Here is a 20,364-nt window from a genome sequence, read left to right on the forward strand (position 1 = left end):
GCGGCTATCTGGAATAGAGTAAAAACTGTCAAAAAATGACTACTTGCTGTCAGGTAGAAACCTTGAGGCTGAGTGGAGTCCCTTGAAAAGGATTACCTACCACCAAAGTGAAAACCGTCAAGGGAATTTTCAAATCTCTACTTTGTAATTTGGTAAACTTTATTGGATTGAAATTTTATTTGCAAACAAGGTACCTTGAAATTGATTTGTCTATAAAATTTGAATCCCATCCAATCTGTAACATGACAAATATTTGGATTGTCTTGATTAGCTTATAAAGGTGGAGTATTCTGAAGAGTTTTATCCATAAAGTATATATATACCACTCCATCCACCCAAGGAAGAAAGACCAGGTCTAATAACAAAAGGTTCAAGAGTTAACCGAATTAGGGACAGGTCCCAATGAATCACCTGGTTTCGGTCAGAATCTATTGAAATCCTAGAAATGAAATCAGGAAGAGTTTCGCAGAATACGGGTGTTTTGGCATTTCTGATTCAATAAACTTGGGAATCTTGCTATAGAGGTAAGCTCGGCAGAAGTCCTTTAGGGCTTCTGAGATCAATGAGACCTGCTGTCACACATTTATAACAAAACTTTACTGTTCTTAGAACTGCAGACTTTCATATCTGTTTCATCACAAATTCATCATCTAGACACTAATTAGACAGAATAAGGTATCTCATAAGTTTGTGGTTAGTACATTACTAGTGCCAAGTAAAAATTTTCCAAATTCACAATCCATCCAATAAGGAATGGCCAATAAGCCAAGTTGAAGATACAGTAATGGCTTTGGGCAACTGAGTTTTACTGGTTTACCCCACTTAGCAAAAAAAAAATGTCTTGAGGTAAGAGAGACTATCCCAAAGAACATGTTTTTCATTGGGGGAGAATAGGTGATTGTTTCTGTTGTAGAAATCCAACCAATTAATTTGGTCAAGTAAAATGAGAGGGGCCCAATGAAGACCCACAAGTCAGATTCAAAACAACCATTTGAAGTAAATTACAGGGTAATCCCTAAACCTAGCCCTAACCTTGACCTTAATTTCTTTCAATGGAACAAAAGTTTTATTTTACAGCATTTCCTCAATTCTCTTCTCCATTATACCTTCCCTTTCTTGGCCGAATGACCCGTCTTTCGCTTGTGACGGCTGAAATCTGAAACGAATCGGAACGTCTGGCCACAACCTGCCTCACGGCAAACATAAGGCCTAGCACCTGTGTGCACCCTAATGTGCTCTGTCCGTGCCCATGCCCACTTGAACGTCATCTTGCACCCTTTCCATGGGCACTTCAGTGGGCGGTCATCCATGTGCACACGCCTGTGCTGCACCAGGTACTTGTGGGAGAAAAATTTCTTCCCACAACCTTTGACAGAACAGATGTTGCGCTTGTGCATAGACAGCTCTTGCTTTGAGCTGAAACCCATTGTGCACCCATCCATATCACACTGGTATTCTGCTTCCTCATCTCTTGTAGCAACATCATTATTACAGGCTAGAGCTTTCTTCACTTTGCTCTTCTTCGCTTGCTTCTCACCAACCGGTTTGACCTTGATTTCTGAGGGCCTAGAAGGTCTTTTTCTGAGACGTGTGCTTGGTCCACCTTCGGTTTCATCTTTTGTATATGAATTGCAATGTTCAATCTTCTTCCCACCATTATTACTACGTCGTGACCTCTCATATTTCAATAGTCCACTTCTGAGAACCCGCCCACACTGCTCGCGGGTAGAACTATTGTCAGCTGTATCATCTGAAGCCTTAATGCGACTTTCTGTAGGGTGACACTTGAGTTTTTTGATTGCCCCTTTCCCAAATGTCTTTGTTCTCTTCCGCCCAGATTTTCTGGAGACAGCAGCGTCAACTCCTGGTGAGGAATTCCTTCTGCAAAGATCTGGTTGCTCACCCAGGTTCCTGTCAGATTCCCTCTCAAGCCTCTCTATTGGTGTTGCTTTTGCACAGAAAATTCGTGAATTTTCTTGTTCTTCATTATCTCTATGAGCTAAATAGGGGTGAACCTGATTTGACATCCATACTTTCCCACACCATTTGCCTGCTACAACTATTTTCTTCTGCTTCCCAGGCCTCTTCCCCGAAAGCTTAGTTTTCACGGGAGAATTATGTGAAGAGCTCCGGCCAAAGGCCTTGTATATAATTGAATTATAGGGCATCTGCTTGCTATAGAGAGGAGAGCGGCTGAGGTTGGCACTGTAATAGAGATTGACTCCCAGCTTGACAGCCCAGTCCCTGTTACCGGGTATAGCTTCTTCATCATCCAGAGCGGCTTGGATTCTCAGTCGATCCTCTTTGGTGGCTTCCCTGAACGGAATATCCTTCCACTGATAATCAATTCCCAGCTCTTCTGTCAATGATTTTGCTTCTGATTCTGCTTTTGGATAGTCTGCCAGTAATACCAGAAATCATGAATCATTTCTTCACTAGAGGGAATAGAAGAAGAATAAATTTTAAATATAAACTATAAATAGCAACATGGAGACTTTGACATGTGAGCAGGAGACCTAAGGGCCTACCTGTCCATAAATTTTAGAATAATCAGATCTGCAACATGGCAGAAGTAGGCACCCAACTATGTCTTGGTTATGTGGACTGCCAAACCAGAAAACCTTCTCTCTTTACTTTTTAGTAAAAAATAAACAAATAAGAACCATTGTAATGTGACAATTATAGATTTTACGGTTTGAATCTTCTGAATTTATTATACCTACCAGAATCTCTCTAACAGAATAAAAACCTAATTCATAGCTTAACGACCGGTGTGTGGCAAGATGAACAAATTTCTGCAGTACTTATCCAACATTCCCAAAATATCCAGTAAGGGATGAGAAAGTTTTACTATTACAGACAGAATTCTTATTAACTGAGTCACTGACAAATGATGTACTTCAACATTATGGCACACAGAGGAAAAGGAACCTCCCATAAGCAACAGGAACTCAACTGTAACAACCTACAGGAGGTCTTTTTTTATGGGATAAATACAATTTCAAGCATTTATGAATCAACAACATACACAAATGCAAATAATTGGGCCTGGGGGAAGACTCGGGGTGAAGAGAGAAGACCGGGGATAAGGGATAGAGAGTGGATGCAGGTAAGAGAGAGAGGGTGAAAGCAAGCTGAGAAAGAGAGAGAGCTGAACTAGGGGAGGGGACAGATGAGAGAGTACAGGTGTGTGGAGGGAGACAGAAAGAGATCCAGGGGTGGGAACAAGGAGAGATGGGATGAGGCAGAGTGAATTGAAACATTTACATAAGGACAATTTAATTACAAAAGTAAATTAAGTAAGTGTATTTTCGTCCAAAAAATGCTTGGATTGAAACATTTACATGAGGACAATTTAATTACAAAAGTAAATTAAGTAAGTGTATTTTCGTCCAAAAAATGCTTAAAATTTATGAATCAATGAGGCCAACTAACATTATTAAAATACCATAGCATTACTACTGTACCAACTGAAATAATGTGTCAAATTATAATGTTCCATGTTATTTAATACGCAAAGCCTTAAATCATTATCTTCCTTGCAACACGGGGCCAATACTAAACCCCTCAGTCCAAAATGACACTACCTAAACCCATGGAGGGGTACATAGTCATCGGTTCATTTTCAGACCATCTGACTCCTCCATGACTTAATATAATGTTTTGAAAATTGTTTGAAAAAGATAAATCTGTTTAAAGAATAGGAACCATAAAAGGAAAAAAAAACAAGGGAAATAAACTCATACATGGTGGACTCTGGTTCAAATAATGAACCAAATTTGACATGTGGCAAACATAAGAAATTCCCCATCTAACCCGGTGGTCAGATGACCAACTCATATGTCCACGTACCATAACTTATTGTCTGTGTGGTAAAATCTCCCCCACTGTCAGCGTAGGAAACATTTTTCCAAGATAAAAAGAAAAGAAAGAGAAAGAAAGAGAAAGAAAGAAGCGTAATAGGAGCAAATAACCATAAATAAGAAATTTGTTTGGGCATAAACTATATCCAAACTCACCTGGATGTAATAGAAGCAACATATGCACTCCTCCAATAGCATCAAGTTGCTTTTCCACCTCCACAGCATGCTCAAGACAAAATATATGCATTCTAGAGGAATCACCATCAGATCCATGTATGACTGGCATGTTCTTGTTCTCATACGGTATCTCATCATTAGCAATCTTTGTTGATTCAGAAAAATGAGCAACTGGAGAACAATTTGCAATGACAAGTGAGGAGGAATTAAAAGGTATAGGGTGAAATGAGGGACCACATTCTGACCTCTCCACCTTCATATCACTAAGATGGACTTCAGAAGATCTGGTTACCAACCTACCAGATTTCCCCATTAGATCTCCACATTTACCATCTAAACTTCTTGATTCCATGGACAACAAATTCTCTGGCTCACTTAAAAGCGAAGAATGAAAAGGTTGTTGCATTCTGTTCCTGAAATTGGTATTTGAGGGCCCAGGCATACTATCAGAGGCACCTACTCGGACAGAAACTTCATTCCCAATACTTTGTCTTAATGAACGGTGTGAAAGATTACCAGCTAAGCTATCACGATTGTTTGGCTCGAGTACAGGCAATCCGGAATTATCGCGCAATCTACTTTTAAAGGGGAAACTTCCATGTGCAGATCTAGACAGTTCTTTATTACATTGTAACAGACGATAATTTGAGCTATCTTCGTCATCGAATCCAGACATTTCAGGTTCTACTTGTTCTTCCTCAGAGTCTGATGAATTACCATAAGCAGAAGCCAATAGATCGAGAGAGGAAATGCCTTTATGGGCTTCAGTATCAGAAACCATTTCAATCCTTCTATCTACCACCTGAACTTGGTATTCACCAGACTGGACTGGGACATCAATCAAACCCTCCTGAATACTCTTCTCCATTCGTCCTGGTAAAAATAATTAAATTCTCGATCAATATCCGCACAAAGGGAACAGGAAAAAAACCATAGTCAGAGGAAGTATGATGGCAACTGCAACTTGACAAAAGAAATCAAGTACCCAGGTTAAAGCTATAATTTGGCTGCAAGGAATAATTATTTGAGCCTAAAAAAGTATGCAGCACCCAACTTGTTTAAAAAGATTCCTTCAGTTCAATAGTTCAAATTGACATGGAGGATGTGGTAACTGGCATGCAGATTATAGAGTTTCTTCTTTTTTCCTTTTTTCTTTTTTTTTTGGGAGCGGTGAAGGGAGAGGGTGCAAACCTTATCAAACATTTTAAACACCTTTGGTTGCACCAAAATTTTATATAAATCAACCAGCAATATGCATAAAACAGGCATCCAATGAATTTAAAGCTGTACAATTAGAAACTTCTACAAGATACTTGGACAGCTTTGAATTTGAGACAGCCAAGTCTCCATATCATCCATGTGAGCGACTTTCCCACAACATATCAACGACCAAGGAATTTCAAGAGAAGTAGTCAAAGAGTTTAACTACATACATGACTATACAATGAAAAGAATGATTAATATGAAATAAACCAAAAAGTTTTACAAGCGCTTCAATAATTCTATCCATATCAAAAACAAACAGATGGAAGAGGCGATAAATATTTTATACAAAGTCATGCAGAGGCGTGCAAGGAATTAAATCATATGTTTTGACAACAATTATTATCAGCATCCATTAATTGCTAACGTCCATTTTATGTTGTGTAAATTACACCCCCCTGATATGGATGGCAATGGGGTTGGCTAGAGCAGGTACCATCCTGATCTTTTCCCAATGGTTTAGGTATGGATGGCCCTTTATGGGTAAGGGTCAGGTAAGGTAATTGAAAAATCCAGGATATCCACCCACCCCGGTTACCTTGTAAGATTAGGGAGACTATGCATGTTTGTCAGAACATGTTAGGAACGATTTTGCAGTATTCTAAGAGGTCGAGTATGTCAGTATGGTATGGTATTTATGACATCCACCCATCATACCAAACCCATCCCATTTCCATCCCAATCTCTGATTTGAGAATCACAAATTTAAGAACAGGATACATTTGAATATGTGGCAGCAATTCATGAAGCCACCAAAATGATTGGCACAAAAGTGAAGATATACATTGTAAAGCAGAAAAAAGAAAAAGGAAAAACTTTGTAGATTAAGCATGATAGTTACTATGTTGAACAAAGAATTCATCCGAATACACCATAGTAAATGACTCAACCAGCAAGTGCCTATTACTAAATGAGCTCTAAGTTTCAGCCAACCCCCCCTCCCCCTACTAAGTGAGCTCCAAGTTTTACTTTCAGTGATATATTCTTGTTGGTGCCCCCCTCCTTTCAAAGAAACACACAAAAGCCCACAGGCTAAGCAGCAAGGTCATATTACTAAGTGAGCTCCAAGTTCCATTCATAGACTAAAGCTGATGACCTACTTTTGCAATTGCTACAGTACATGATTAATTCATAAGACCAATCAATTGGCTACATGAATATTGCAATCACCACTATAATACACAGAAAGCCTCAAAACTACCAAAGAGGGGAAGGCAATATACGACGAAAGTCACACACGGCCCCCTACTGACCAAATAAAACAAGAGAAAAAAAGACATCGAAAGTTGGGAAATAGGAACAGATTTTAAAACTCATGTATTTTCTCAGCCATTCAAAAGTTTCTGCATGCAAAAGAACTCCTTGAATTTATTAAATGGAGCAAATCATAGCCCATCCAATTAGTGGCCTAAATTTAAATATACCAGGCAGATATCCTAGTGTACCGTTGGCATAATCACACCCCAAAATATTGCTAGTTTAACAGTCCCATCACTTGAACAATAAAATAATTGAATTTTATTATCAGAACACATGTTATTATGTTAATATGAAAAGCAAGCATCAAAGGATTTCAGTTACCTGAACATGAATTCATCTCGGATGCATTTGCATTTGATTTAGGAACAGTACATCTCTCACTTATTCCTCCCGAGCCAACAATCCAATCATTAAAGAAGCTGCAATCGGCTGCCATAAGGTATCGAGCAGCTGCTTCTTTGGGTTGAATAACAGCTACACATGAAAAGCTCAATAACCCACATGTGACACAAGAAAACAAACCCTGATCTAACAATCCATCACCTTTAGAAGTATTTTTTTCAATGTCAGCTTTCTGCATTTCTGAAGTGGAAGTGTACATATCGGAACTTCCACATGATGAGGGAAGTCCGTTCTGATCACATAAAGAAGCAGGTTTTTCTTTCACTGAACAAAAACCACTTAAATGCCTCAGCCGTGCCCTCCTATCTAGCCTAACATCATTGGAAGGTAACGTTTTAGATGCTTCCAATGCTTCTTCGGGACTGCTTAAACCAAGTGACAACCTGGGCCTCATTTGGGATCCAACACGTAAGTTTGAACACACAGAGATGTCTGAAGAATTATGCTGCATAAGTACACACGAAGATCCCTTTTCAAGAAGAACAGATAGAAGTTCATTATTTTCAATCACATTCTGAACAAAAAGCTCTTTGACCAATGTTTCTCCTTCACCCCTCTTCTTATCTTTTAGTCTCGAGCTGCGTGGTCCAGTAGCAACACCCATAGGCACCCTGTGGAGAGAAGACACAATCATGTGTAGATAAAGACAACAAAGTGATTGAATTGAACTAGAAGTGAAATACCAGTTACATTCAAAACTCAAATGCCCTTATCTTGGGTTTTTCTAATGAAGTGGAAATGTTTTTTAATTGTTTGTTCTGAAATGTTAGGGTATTTTGTTTAACCAAATCTATTGCTACATATAGGGGAATAGACTAAGTTTTGCTCTTTTTGGGACCTTCGCATATGCCCCTAACATTAATAGAAGAAAGCCAGAGTCTAGACTACAGACATCCTCTTCAGCAAGCAGCTCGATTTTGTATTCTTCTTTTTCCTCATCACTAACCCACACTACATTTACCCTCCCCCTCACCTTCATTTTCCACCTCAAAATCACAAAGTACTCTTTTCTTCTTGATGCAGTTACACACAGGGTTAATTAGGGTTGCTTTGTAGTTTCCTTTTATAATTTTATTCATATCAGTGTGGAGTTTGATTCAAACTCTATTTCAGTTGTTGAGTTTGAATAGGTTTAGTTTCTGTTACAAGTCTTTAAATAGCCATCTAATCCCATTGTTGGGCAGTTTTGAAGATTTGAATGAAATTTTAAGAAAGTTCATATGGTGCTGTGTGCTGGTACGTGACTGAGTTCTTCTATCCTCTCCTTGATCAATTCAGTTCTTATTCCTCCTCCCATTCCTTTATTCCTCTCATCTTTTCTATGTTTATTATCTTCTGTTTTCTTCTTTTCCTGTGATTGTGTTCCTTACCAGATTGTTAAGGGCTTGATCGATCTCTTGTAACTAAGCCCTTGGGTTTGAAATTTTGGTAATCAGGTCGCCTACTTGGGGCAACTAATCCACTTTGCATCTTGTCTCCTAAAACTTCCTCTTCTGCGAGAACCAGGCCTCAGACTATTTCTGAACCTGCAACTACAGCCAATTCTGATTTCAAAATTTCCAAAATATATTACCTGTCTTCTGGTCAGATATCAGTCGGGATTAAGAGGGTAGGGATCACAAATCTTATACTTAAGTTTCATGTTATTTGGACTTGATTTGTGTTTGCTGAGTTGATCTGTTAAGGTTAGTTCTACCGCCAGTAATGTTGGAATCGTGAGGAAGAAGAAGACATCCAGCCTCCTTATTTTTCAAGGACAGACCTCTGAAATTACACAAACCCCCCCCCCCCCCGGGTTTTTAAAACTTTGTTTAAGTTATCTCCAGTCTGAATTTTAATACTAGATTCATCCTTTTTTTCTTCATAATCTTATTTACTGTTAAGTCCCTCATCCTGTTTAATTTATTATCAAGGGTCCTAAACTGCCAGAAAATTCAGAAATTGCCAATGACCACATTATTTTGAGTTTCTTTGATTCTGGTGGGCCCATAGCAACCCAAATTTAGGGTTGTTGGAACCCAGGCTTGCATCACTTCTTTTACTTCTTGTAGCTCTGCTTCCCTTCTTATTACCCCTCCCTTTTCTTCTTCTTCCCCCACTTTTTCCAGCCAAAGGCTGCTTCCATATTGGGGGTAGAGCTCTGGTTTATCATAGTCAAACCAACAGTGCTAATATACTGATGTGGTCTTTTTTATATTGTCATTTTTATTGTAGCGTAACTTGTATGTCAATTAGCATATATTTATACTTTTGTATTTAGAAAAAAAAAAACTGTAACACAGGGATGCACCTCAGGCGCAGAGGGGATGCGCTTTGAGTTCCCCTTTTGGCTTTAATGCTGATTGAGCCAAAACTTGACCAGGGTTGCACGGGCATAATAATTTGGAAGACTAGTAGACTACTAAATAAAGGAATCAGAAGCAATTTCATTACTAGGACTATACTGAAGAGTGTTCCCAAATGGTGTGAGAAGCAACCTTGAACATAATGTTAAAGCCAGAGCATAAAGCAACTGAAAATGAGACACCATGGGAGGATAATTGATTGAAGCCCTACGGACCGCAGCTTCTTTTGCAACCCACAACCATGCAGGAGTTGCAATATTTGCTGCCTCTCCACAATTAAATCCTACATGGCAAAGTCAACAGAAAAGAAAATAAGAATCTCAAAATCTAGAGGAAGATAAAAACTTATCATGGCAAGTTCTTAGGAAGAAAAGAAACAAAGGCACAATTTTAAATGACAAATATACAAAAAGCTTGAACAACAAACGGAAAACAGAAATGACAAGCATAATGAAGCAATTGTTAATTTTTTCCTCATTTGCTTCCCCTCCCCCCCTCCCATGCTTCACCAAATGAACCATTTTAGGGCACATGTGAATAGGAATCTAATTTTCCAGTCATCATCAAGTAATAAATTGGAAAAATGGAAAAGACAAATTTTTTAGAAAAATGGAAGAATAGAGAAATACATCAAGGTCATCCCCAAAAAAGGGAAGGCAATCAAATGGAAAAAACATAAGAACGCCAAAGGAAAGCAAGATAGGAAACCCACACCAAAAGCATTAAAGACGTATCAAACAAAAAACAACCAAACCGCACCACACATCGAAAACAAACCCCTTAGCCACCTCGCATCACACTCAGCCTTCAATTCCCAGAAAGTAAATAGTCCCCTTCTGTTCCCATACCCCGACAAGGCTACAGATCACCTCCACTCTGAAATTTGTCCCCGTCAGAGTTTTTTAATCATTGAAACACACCTCTGCAGTGCGGCCCTCTTCCAATTAACAATTATACACAACTCCATTTACTTTTGACAATGAAAAGGAACCCCCCCCCCCCCCCCCCCAATTTCAAATTTTAGCAACAATCTTACTATAACAGATGCATTTACTCAAATGCACTCATTCAGGCTAAGCTGTTTTTTATCCTAGAAAAGAACCCTAAATGGAAAGGATCAAAAGCCCCTTTACATCTAAAATGACCTGAATAGCCCAGAATGACAGTTTAGAGAGAGAGAGAGAGAGAAAGAGAATGTGTTCTGTGTCTGTCAACTGTAATCTTGTCATCCACTGTTTTTTCTTTGAGAGCAAGAACAACAACAGCAGCTGCTCTTTGATGTCATGTTCATCAGGAATCTCGTGGGAATTTGGAGGAAGCTGCATGATAAAAAAAAATTCTGATAGATCCTTGACAGAAATCCTGCTGATACCCATAGTTACCAGTCATCAGGTATCCATCCTCTAGACAGTATGTAGGAGAGAATTAGTGATCTAAGGTTTCTAATACATAATTAAAGATATATATCATGATGTAGTGAATAGCGTAAGAACTGTGAGGAGACAGGGCAGTGAATTTCCAATAACAGTTGGATTACACTAATCCCGTATTTGTTTGCACTAATTATGGATGAATGGAATAGAGCCATTCAAGATCAGATACCTTGGTGTATGTTTTTTGCAGACTGTAGCAAATCCAAGAACCTGTAACCAAGTACCAGCAAGTGTAAAAGAGAGAAGAGAGAACATAATGGAGAAGAAGAGGAAGAGAGAGCTAGAACATGATAGGAATGGAATACCTCAATCGTGAACTTGCCCTTTCCTTGTATTACCAAGTAACCAACTCTTAGTAGTAAACCTACTAAGAGTCTAAATCTAATTACAATAAAGACTTAAAAGTAAATAACAAGGACTAAAACAACTCAACAACTCTCTCACGATTTAACAAAGACAATGACTCACTCCCCCCTCACGGTACTTGTTTAACACAGATGATATTGTTTTGGTGGATGAAACAAATGCTGGGATACATGAAAAGTTGGATTTATGGAGATCAAACTTGGAATCAAAAGGTTTTAAGATAAGTACAACAAAAACGGAGTATATGATGTGTAACTTTAGTAACAATAGGACTGAAAGTGGGGTGGTGAAAATTGATGATAGGGATTTACCACAAAGTGATTTACTTTAGATACCTAGGTCCAATCATGAATAAAGAAAGAGAAGTAGAGAATATGATGTTATATTATACAAAGAATTAGAATAGGGTGGATAAAATGGAGGGGTGCATCCGGAGTGTTGTGTGATCGACATATCCCTTTGAAACTCAAAGGGAAATTTTATAAAACAGTTATATGAACAGCAATGACGTATGGGACTGAATATTGATCAGTAAAGGAAACATATTTAAACAAGCCATTTTGAAGCATTTAAATCAGAAGCTAAACTGACATCATCTCAAAGCTCAAGGCAAGAAAGATTAAGAACCTCTACCATAGATCTGGTGGAGCTGCATTGTTTTTCCGTTTATATTACAGGGATATGGGTAAAGATGTCAAAATATAACATAGACAAGGACTGTTAGACTTGGAAAAGGCCCAAAAGTAGGATTTGAGACTCATAGATATATATTGTTTTCTATATTTCCAAAATAATTTGATAACATATATTAAAATATAAATATTTCCATTGATTTTACAGAAGGATCAGACTAGTTAAATTATATGGCCTTGTTTGTTTGATGGAAAAAAGTGGGGTGGGAATAAAGGGGTGTGATACTTCAAAGGTTTTTGACAAAATTCCAAAAACCAAGGTTATTTGTTTGCATTGGGGTGGAAAAGTAAAAGATTACATGCATTAAATGCTATAGTACATTAAATGCTTTGTCTGCTTAGGTGGCAAGGGAATTATCCCACACCAACCTTCTTCAAAGTCCTATCATATTCGGTAGGATTTTGTGGGAAAGGTGGGGATATGAATTTATAGTTATCAAGGCGTTCAGGCTCCTTGGTCACCTTGGGCGCCTTGCCACCTTGTTGGTGCCGCCTTGATTTTAGACCCTCGTCAACGCCATGGCCGGCTTGCCGCCTTGATAACTTAGATGAATTATATTATTATTTTATTATTCCACCCCATCCTTTAATACCCTTTCCTTTCCTTGCTTTTACTACCCCTTGACCCCATTACATGTGGGGCCCAAGACTCTTCCTTCCCACCCCTTTTTGCCTGCCAACCAAATGGGGCCTATATGTTTTTGACTTTTCATTTGTATCCTATTTACAGATTATGTCCAGTTTATTATGGGCTAGGATTATTATAAGTATTCAAAAAAGAGAATGAAGTATCCGAATTAGAACTAACGAGACCATCCAAAGCTTTCTCCTCCCAAAACTTGAACCCTAATACCTAATCCCTTCAGTCATCTGCAAATCAAACTCTTCCCGTCAAAAGCCCGTTTCACATTTGTCAGAGTTCAAGCATCCAATGACTGTTCCATCTCTCTCTTACAATGAAACCCACACCCACTAAAACTCCTCATCAAACTAGAAGATGAAACTGATAAATCAGTTTTAACTGTTCCATCTCTCTATTACAATCAAACCTACACCCACTAAAACTTCTCAACAAACTAGAAGATGAAACTGATAAATCAGTTTTAAGTTCCCATCTCTCGTTACTTCATTCTGTGAAGTAGCTGAAACCCTTAAACAAAACAATTCCATAAAAGAATTCACTGACAGAACATGAGTACATGGACGCTCGTATTTTTTAAAACCATATAACCAAACCTTTCTATGCATGAAAAGGAACAGGGAAGAAGCAATAATAGTACAATTTCTGACACTAATTTCAATCAGATAATTGTTTTCTCTATTTCCTATATCAGACCCTTTCTTTAACCTCAATTTATGTGTCAGCGTTTGAGTGAGAGAGAAGAGAGAAGGGGAGGTCAAAGAATAGAATTTTTACTGGAACTAAAGAGATCTTCAAGAAATTGAAATTCACTAACTAATACTCATGAATCAAAGAAGTGGCACAGGTGAGTTAATAGAACAATCGAATGTCCTATGCAGTTTCTACATAGACAAAGAAGGATAAAGGTGGAGCACCCTCCAATAGTTTTTAAGGGGGGAATAGATTTAGGTTAATAAAAGCATTTACATCTTTTGCATGTATTCAAGAGCAAGGTGGGGCTTTTAAATGGTTTTAAGTATGATCTCATATTTTTAAAGGGTTTGAGTAAACTGAAGGGGGTGTAAATGCCTGCTGTCAGTGAAACAAGAGGAACATCGACGCCAGTGTATAAGTACATGAGAACCAGATTTACTTTTCAGGAACCTCAGGGGCCCTGTGTATTTTTACCGACTGGAAATGCAAATCACAGGTTAGCAAACACACCACTAAACACTAATCCACAGAGATGCAGAAGGGGCCTCAGAAAATAGTAAAACCCCACTAATAGGATACATTTTCCTCCTCCAGCAAGATAACAGAAAGAGTAATAGAATGGGAAGCCATTAGTTTTGCAGCTCTCAAAATTAAAATACAAGAAGTACCAACATTCCCAGCAACATGTCTGTCTCCTTCTAATGAAATGAAAGGTAGATGGCTCTCTAGCCCATATAACTCAGATCCTTCTCTTTTATGAAATATAAAAAGGCAAATCCAAGTAAATGACGTCTCACCGTGGCTGAACCCTGAATGGTAGGCTCTAGGGAAAGTGACAACAAACTCCCCTGCATTTTGCACCAATCTGATTCAAAAGTAAATAAACGAATTCAGAAATACAATAAATTAGGCCACCCCCAAAAAAACTAAATTTTCATGCAAATTACAAACATTTGGAAGCTGAGTGACAGTGACAAAGAAGTGAAATCACCTGCAGCATGGAATTCCTGCATTAATAAGTACTTCAGGTGACATCACTGTGGTCTTCTCACCAAGAATTGCAAAAGTCACTGCAAAAATGTCAAAGTGATCAAGTCTTAGTTCATTTTCTCACTACATCAATTCAAAACCTTTTTCCTTATTATTTTTATCGATGACTACAAGCAACTTGTAACTTATAATTGATCATATGTAAAAGCCAAGTTGCTTGCTAAGTTTCTTTAACCATCAACTAAAAGTAAATATCATGCATCAGAACAACATGTAACAAAATAGTGAATAATGAAATTGGTGATGGGAAAAAAAAACTGAAAGATAGTAACAGAAAGGTATCAACCATCACCTTATTTATCAAAAGAAGAGAGAGATAGAGAGAGAACCTTAAGAACAAACATCTTGAGGAGGGGATTGAACAAAAAGTTTAGAATTTCTGTTAACACTTAACACAACAACCAGTCTCTAAGATTGTTAATCTACCTAAGTATACTTAATGCAGACCTCAAAACCTTAACCCTAATCAGGATATCTGGTTATAGAAATCTGCCAGGATGGGACCGAAAATAGGGTAATCTGAAATGCAGAACAGTAAAGAACAGAATTAGTATGAAAGGAAATAAACAGTAGTAAAATAATTGTTTCACAAACAGGGAAATTTCAGGGTTCGAGGAGAAACTTGAGAAACCCAAATCCAAACTGATATTATGGTTGAGTACTTAAGGACACAAAACTATCAATACAAATCAAAGAGACTGATTTCTCCAACAGAATATAGGTGCAGTTTGTTCAGTTTATAATCTGACCAGGTTTCTGAAATTTGGAATAGGGTATGGTTGTAACAGAAAAGGAAAAACTAAACACAGATCAGTAACATCAGTTAGTGTATTTAAGTTAAAGAATACCAGAAAACAGGATAGGGCTTGAAAACAAAAATAAAACTAATGATTCAAATCAGAAACAGCATGTAGAGTTTGATAAGAAAACGGCTAGCAGGCAATAAGTAGACATTTTCAGAGATTGAAGGCTTGAAACATATTCTGAACCTTAGTAAGGTAGAATTAGAACAAAAGATAGGAAGGAAGTTGAGCTGGGATTCTGTGAAAACTGAACTCAAGGATATCCACCCAAGGGGATGGGGAACCCACCTCAATTCAACAGAATAAATCTGCAGAGTCTATTGAGAAACAGAGAGCTTAAATTCATCAAAAGCATGCCTCCAGGACAAGTATTTATTGGCAAATAGCCCCTCTTCTTACCAATTCTGAACAATAAAGGTTAGAAGATCCTGTGTTGACTATCAAAATAAACAACAAACAAGACATACATACTATTCCAGAACTTCCTTAAATCTTTCTCTAATAGGAAAAAAAAATGCCGGGGCCCCACCCCAGCTAGGGTTTTCTAAATCCTTTTCAGCTCTTCCTTTAGATTACTACATCAGTACCTTCCTAGGAAAGGAAGGTATCCAAAAAAGATAATGATGAAATAATCAATCCTAGCAATACACACTCATTGTCATTTAATTAGTGGGACACAAAGAAGAGGAAATACAGCTCAACAAAATCATAACATTACAGTTGAAATCACCCATAGCTCCAAAAGATATTGATCCACATTGGAAAGCGAGGGGAGGAGATCTAGAAGAAAGTCAACAAATCCTCATGCTGTCAGTTTTACACTAACAAATCAATATTGCTCATTCATCTAAACACACTCCTTCGTTAATTTCTGGAGGATCTTTCCATTTCAGTCTTCCAAATTACTTTAAGAAGATCTGATGCAATTGCATTAGACTGGTTGGATCAATATCATCTCATGTGGAGGCCTAGACGTAAGCTTGGGAGGCCCAGGAGGGGCAGGTGGCATTCCAATGGACTGAAAACAAGCTTTGGGTAGCTATGTTATTGGTTGGGCCTCTTTTCTTTCCATTGAATAGGAATCGCCCAGTAAATGGTGATAGCTGCTCGACCTCAGCTTCAGGGTTCCCAGCAAGAGGGGAGAATTTACCAGAAGAAGGGGTTTCAGATAAAAAGAAGATTTTTTCTTTGACCAATTTAATTATTTTCTTGGGTTTCAAATATACATATCTGATGTCATTCTGGACACCATCAAATAGTTAATGGGACGGTATCCCACATACTCTTCTATTATCACTGACAGGGCTCTAGATCGATTTTTCTTGTTATCACTGAAGGAGCTCTTTCATCGATTTAGCAAGTAAAGTAGTAAACGAATCCAAAATGAAAGAAATCCATGTAGCAAGACAGAGGCCTTCTTTAAATCATAATGTTTTGACTCTCGAGGCATGCATTTCCATGAAATTCACCATTATTACCCTTCGACCACCCATATCACCAACCACTTTGCCACTTCCCATTTCTTATTTCCAGATGAGCAAATCCAGCTCAAGTCACCTCCTTGAATGAAATAGAACTTTTTGAGACCAAAAGAGTGTCCCAGAGCACGAGGCTCCCGCTGCTGCAGGGTCTGGAAGGGGCAAATGTTCGCAAGCCTTACTCCTTGCTTTGCAGGAGAGGCTGTTTCCAAGTTTTGAACCCGTACCCAACAGGTTGCAATTGCGCAACTTAACCGTTGCACCAAGGCTGCCCCCACTTTTTTGAGAACAAAATAGTCTTAAAATTTCAATAAATATTTTCAGCTTTCAGGACAAAGTCATTATTGAAAATCCACTAAAACTTGCAGTAATTTGATTCTTTTCAAAGTCCCTTATGGTAGCCTTCTTGCATAACTTTCAAAAGAAGTACTCTAACAATAAATATGAAACTGAGAAACAACTTATATGGAGAGGTTCCAAGTAGAATAACGAGCTAGCGATTCGTCAAGAAGCAACCAAGAGCATAATCAAGCAAATATTTTTCTGTTCTGTGGTGTGCCAAATGACTCCGAGGGAAGAAATCTTGATAAAAAAAAAAAGAAATCAGCAAAGGATAAGTACAACAGTACTGTTTCTCAACCTAAAACCTCACAAAGAGCAAACAAAAGTGAATATTTTAAGATCCTCTCTCAGAAAATGATGGTCCTATTTTTCTTGCTTACTTTCCAACTCCATACCTCTAGAACAGTAAGCAAACAATCTTAGTCAAGTAAGTTTGTATCTGACTTATGATCCACAAAAACATCCATTGCACATCTCCAACCTCCTACTCCTAGTTTCTCTCAAATTACATCGACAATTCTTATCCATAGCACTTGTTCTTCCTACCTAACCTCCACAAAAACCATCTCGATAAGGCAATGGGTCTTCGGAAACTATGATATAAATACTATAAACTGCAAAAATATTCCAAGATTGTAATAAACATAGAAAACAATGCAAATGGGCTTAAGAAACAATGACAAATACGCAAAACCCATGAACAAGACATAGCATCATAATGAAAGAACAGGGGAAGCTCTGTTCCTTGATAGTGGGAGTAATAAACTCACCAAGAGGATTAACTTCTCCCCCATAGCCATGCACTCTGATGACCTCCTCAAATGCAACCGCAGCATCCCTGGGAACGCCATACCACGTCTTCCCGGCTCCCATATGTAAATAGTTCAAACTATGCAAATCGTGGTCCTCCACATGCCAAGCAAACCAGCTAAACATCATCGCTATGTACAACATTGGGGAAGTGACACCCGGTATTTCCTCCTTCATAAACCTCAACAAGGAACCTTTCGCCCTGGAAACTCCTCTCATATTCCATGCAGACTCTCCAATAGTAGCTGTTTCCCCTGCTTCGCGCCACTTCTTCCCATTAATCGGCACAAAGGCTGACCCAGGCATGTCATTTGCATACTCCACCGAGAAGGGTTTATCGACAGTAGCCTTCCAAAAGAGGGTTTCAATTTCCAGCGCCGATAGCCCTTTTTTCCCAGTTTTTTTCATATGGGTCTTCTCAAAATGTTTCACTTTGGCTTCAAATTGCTGGAGAGTATAAGCTTCCCCACTCTGCCATACCGGTCTCTGAACCGGCCTCGGCTTCCGCGGGCAGAAGCCGATCTGTTGCTGCCGAGTGGTGAATGTGGGTTGGGATTTAGGGTTAGAGTTAGGGTTTCGGGCAGCAAGGGAACGGTTAAGGTTAGCAATAAAAGTTTTCTTAGGCGGTGGTGGGAGAGGAGGAACGATCTTGCAGATGCCGTATTTGGAGGCTTCCTTCTCGATCTTAAGAATGTAAGCGATGGGGTCCTGGAATTCCGCCACGGTTGGGTGGTACTCCGGTGCCAGGGGTAGGGTTTTGAGCCATGAAAAGACCTCTGGAGGTGGCTCTGCCACTACTGCTGCCATTAATGGGATGAGTGACAAAAACAAATGAGACTCTCATTTACAGTCTTTCACACCCATTAGAGAAAACCGAGAAAAGGCAAAGAGAAAACAACAACTATTATAATAGGATAGATAAATCTTTCCCTCTCCTTTCCTTTTTGAGTTGTTCTTCCGCTCTGCCCTGCTTCACTCTTTGAGCAGAGTAGAAACACTGAGAAAGGGACAGCCCAAATTGGTTGAGTTGGGACTTCGGGTCACTCCGCCCAGTAATAAATGACACTGTTTTTGAGTTAAATTTCTGAAATTCTTCATTCGATTTTAAAAATTTTTTTTTTTTGTTTTGTAATAATTTTTTAAAATTTGAATGCTAATTTTCGATCTAATTAGGGAAAGATAAAGTTTCAACTGTAGATTTCCTATTTGTATTCCGAATTAAAACACAGAAACGTATTTAATCTCCACGTTTAAAAATTAAAAACTCCACTTGTTTTAATGATGTGGGAAGAACTCGCTCACTCAATAACGTATTACCATTTTAGTTCTCTTTTTTGCTCTTCAGGGAATTATATTAACCGAAACAGAGAAAGAATAAGAACTGCAGGAATATGGAAGGTCTAATTGGGTGGGTTCAGGTTAGTAAATTCATATGACATGTGGGTGGGTGCATTTTGAGTTTATCATGCAAGAATCTTTTGCGCCATTGTCATTTTGTCACTTATCTCCAAAGTTTTTTTTTTTTTAATAGATAAAATTATTAAAAAAATAATGGTTTTATTAGATAATGTTTTAAATGATTCTCCCCAAAGAATAATTGTGGATTATTTGCACTGAACAGAAAAATAAATTCAAAGTATGAATCCTTACATTTGTTACATCACAAGTTTGAATGTGGCTGAAATTTTGTGGAGAGGCTGATTTAGTGGTCTGTTTAATCTAGATGATGTCCTTTCTACATCTGTAATCGTATTTTAGAGAATGTAGGTTCAGTTTCATTCGTAGGGAGGCTAACGCTTTGCGAGACTCTTTGGCTAGGAAGGCCTTGTCTTTGATACGTATCATAATCTAGTCCATTTGCACTATGTGGTCAAAGGAGTCTTGTATTTCATCATCCACACGTCCCACACATCATGCTTAGTAGAAATCTATTTATCAAAAAAAAAACAAAAAGACTAATATAGACGATGTCCTCACGTTAGCCAATGGCCATATAGCCCATTCCACGTGGTAATCTTTTTAGCTAGATACATGTTTCTTGTTCGCCTAACATGGGAATCTTTTTAATACTTCATTTAGGCAAGATGTTCGTGAGCCAGATGTTTAGCTTAGCTTAACACGATAATAGTCTACTCAATTTTGGTCACACCGCGTTTGAAATGGAAATTTCCAATATATAGATAGGTAGAGTTCATCTTGGATTAGGAATAGATAAAATTTGATGGTCAAGTTCAATCATATGATTAAATTATAGTAGATTGTTCTCGCATATTTTTCACTCATACTTTTGACGAGTGGCGATAGGTTGCGAGCGCCGACGATGCAAACGACGACGACAGAGGTGCTAACGAACGAAGGAGAAGCCGAGCCAAATGAGCAATTGATGGAAAAGCTTGCCAAGTGGAGCGGCTACCGAGCGGGTGTTGCCAAATCAAACCTAGGATTCGGCGGGGTGTCGGCAAGAAGGGCCTACAACCAAGGGAACAGTAGGCCTAGCAGAAGAGGCGACCTAAGAGGCAACGACCCGACAGAGCGAGTGACCAGAGACAACAGTTTGAGAGGCTTCAATTTGTGCAATTAGTATAGGACATAGGAAGAGAAAGTGGAGAAAGGGGGAGGAGGATGAAGAAGAAGAGAGAGGAAGAGAGAAGGAGAAGGGAGGGAGGGAGAGGGGGAGGAGTAGCCCATCCATACGGCCAGGCTGCTCCAAAGCAACGCCCAAGTAACTACTGCGGCTAGGGTTT

At 38.6% G+C, this 20,364-nt stretch overlaps 1 protein-coding gene across 1 annotated transcript; it reads right to left on the bottom strand.

Moving 5' to 3' along the window:
- Window positions 1–909: 909 nt before the first annotated feature.
- On the bottom strand, window positions 910–18,462 carry LOC122654462 (lysine-specific demethylase REF6). Its single transcript, XM_043848557.1, has 7 exons — window positions 17,581–18,462; window positions 14,129–14,207; window positions 13,935–14,002; window positions 9,443–9,593; window positions 6,885–7,576; window positions 4,020–4,913; window positions 910–2,398 (listed from the first exon to the last, which is right to left on the bottom strand). The coding sequence occupies exons 1-7, from the start codon at window positions 18,425–18,427 to the stop codon at window positions 1,101–1,103; spliced, it is 4,029 nt and encodes a 1,342-aa protein (XP_043704492.1). The 5' UTR covers window positions 18,428–18,462; the 3' UTR covers window positions 910–1,100.
- Window positions 18,463–20,364: the final 1,902 nt, after the last annotated feature.

The sequence above is a fragment of the Telopea speciosissima genome, chromosome 3 (genome assembly GCF_018873765.1).
Source record: "Telopea speciosissima isolate NSW1024214 ecotype Mountain lineage chromosome 3, Tspe_v1, whole genome shotgun sequence".
NCBI lineage: Eukaryota > Viridiplantae > Streptophyta > Magnoliopsida > Proteales > Proteaceae > Telopea > Telopea speciosissima.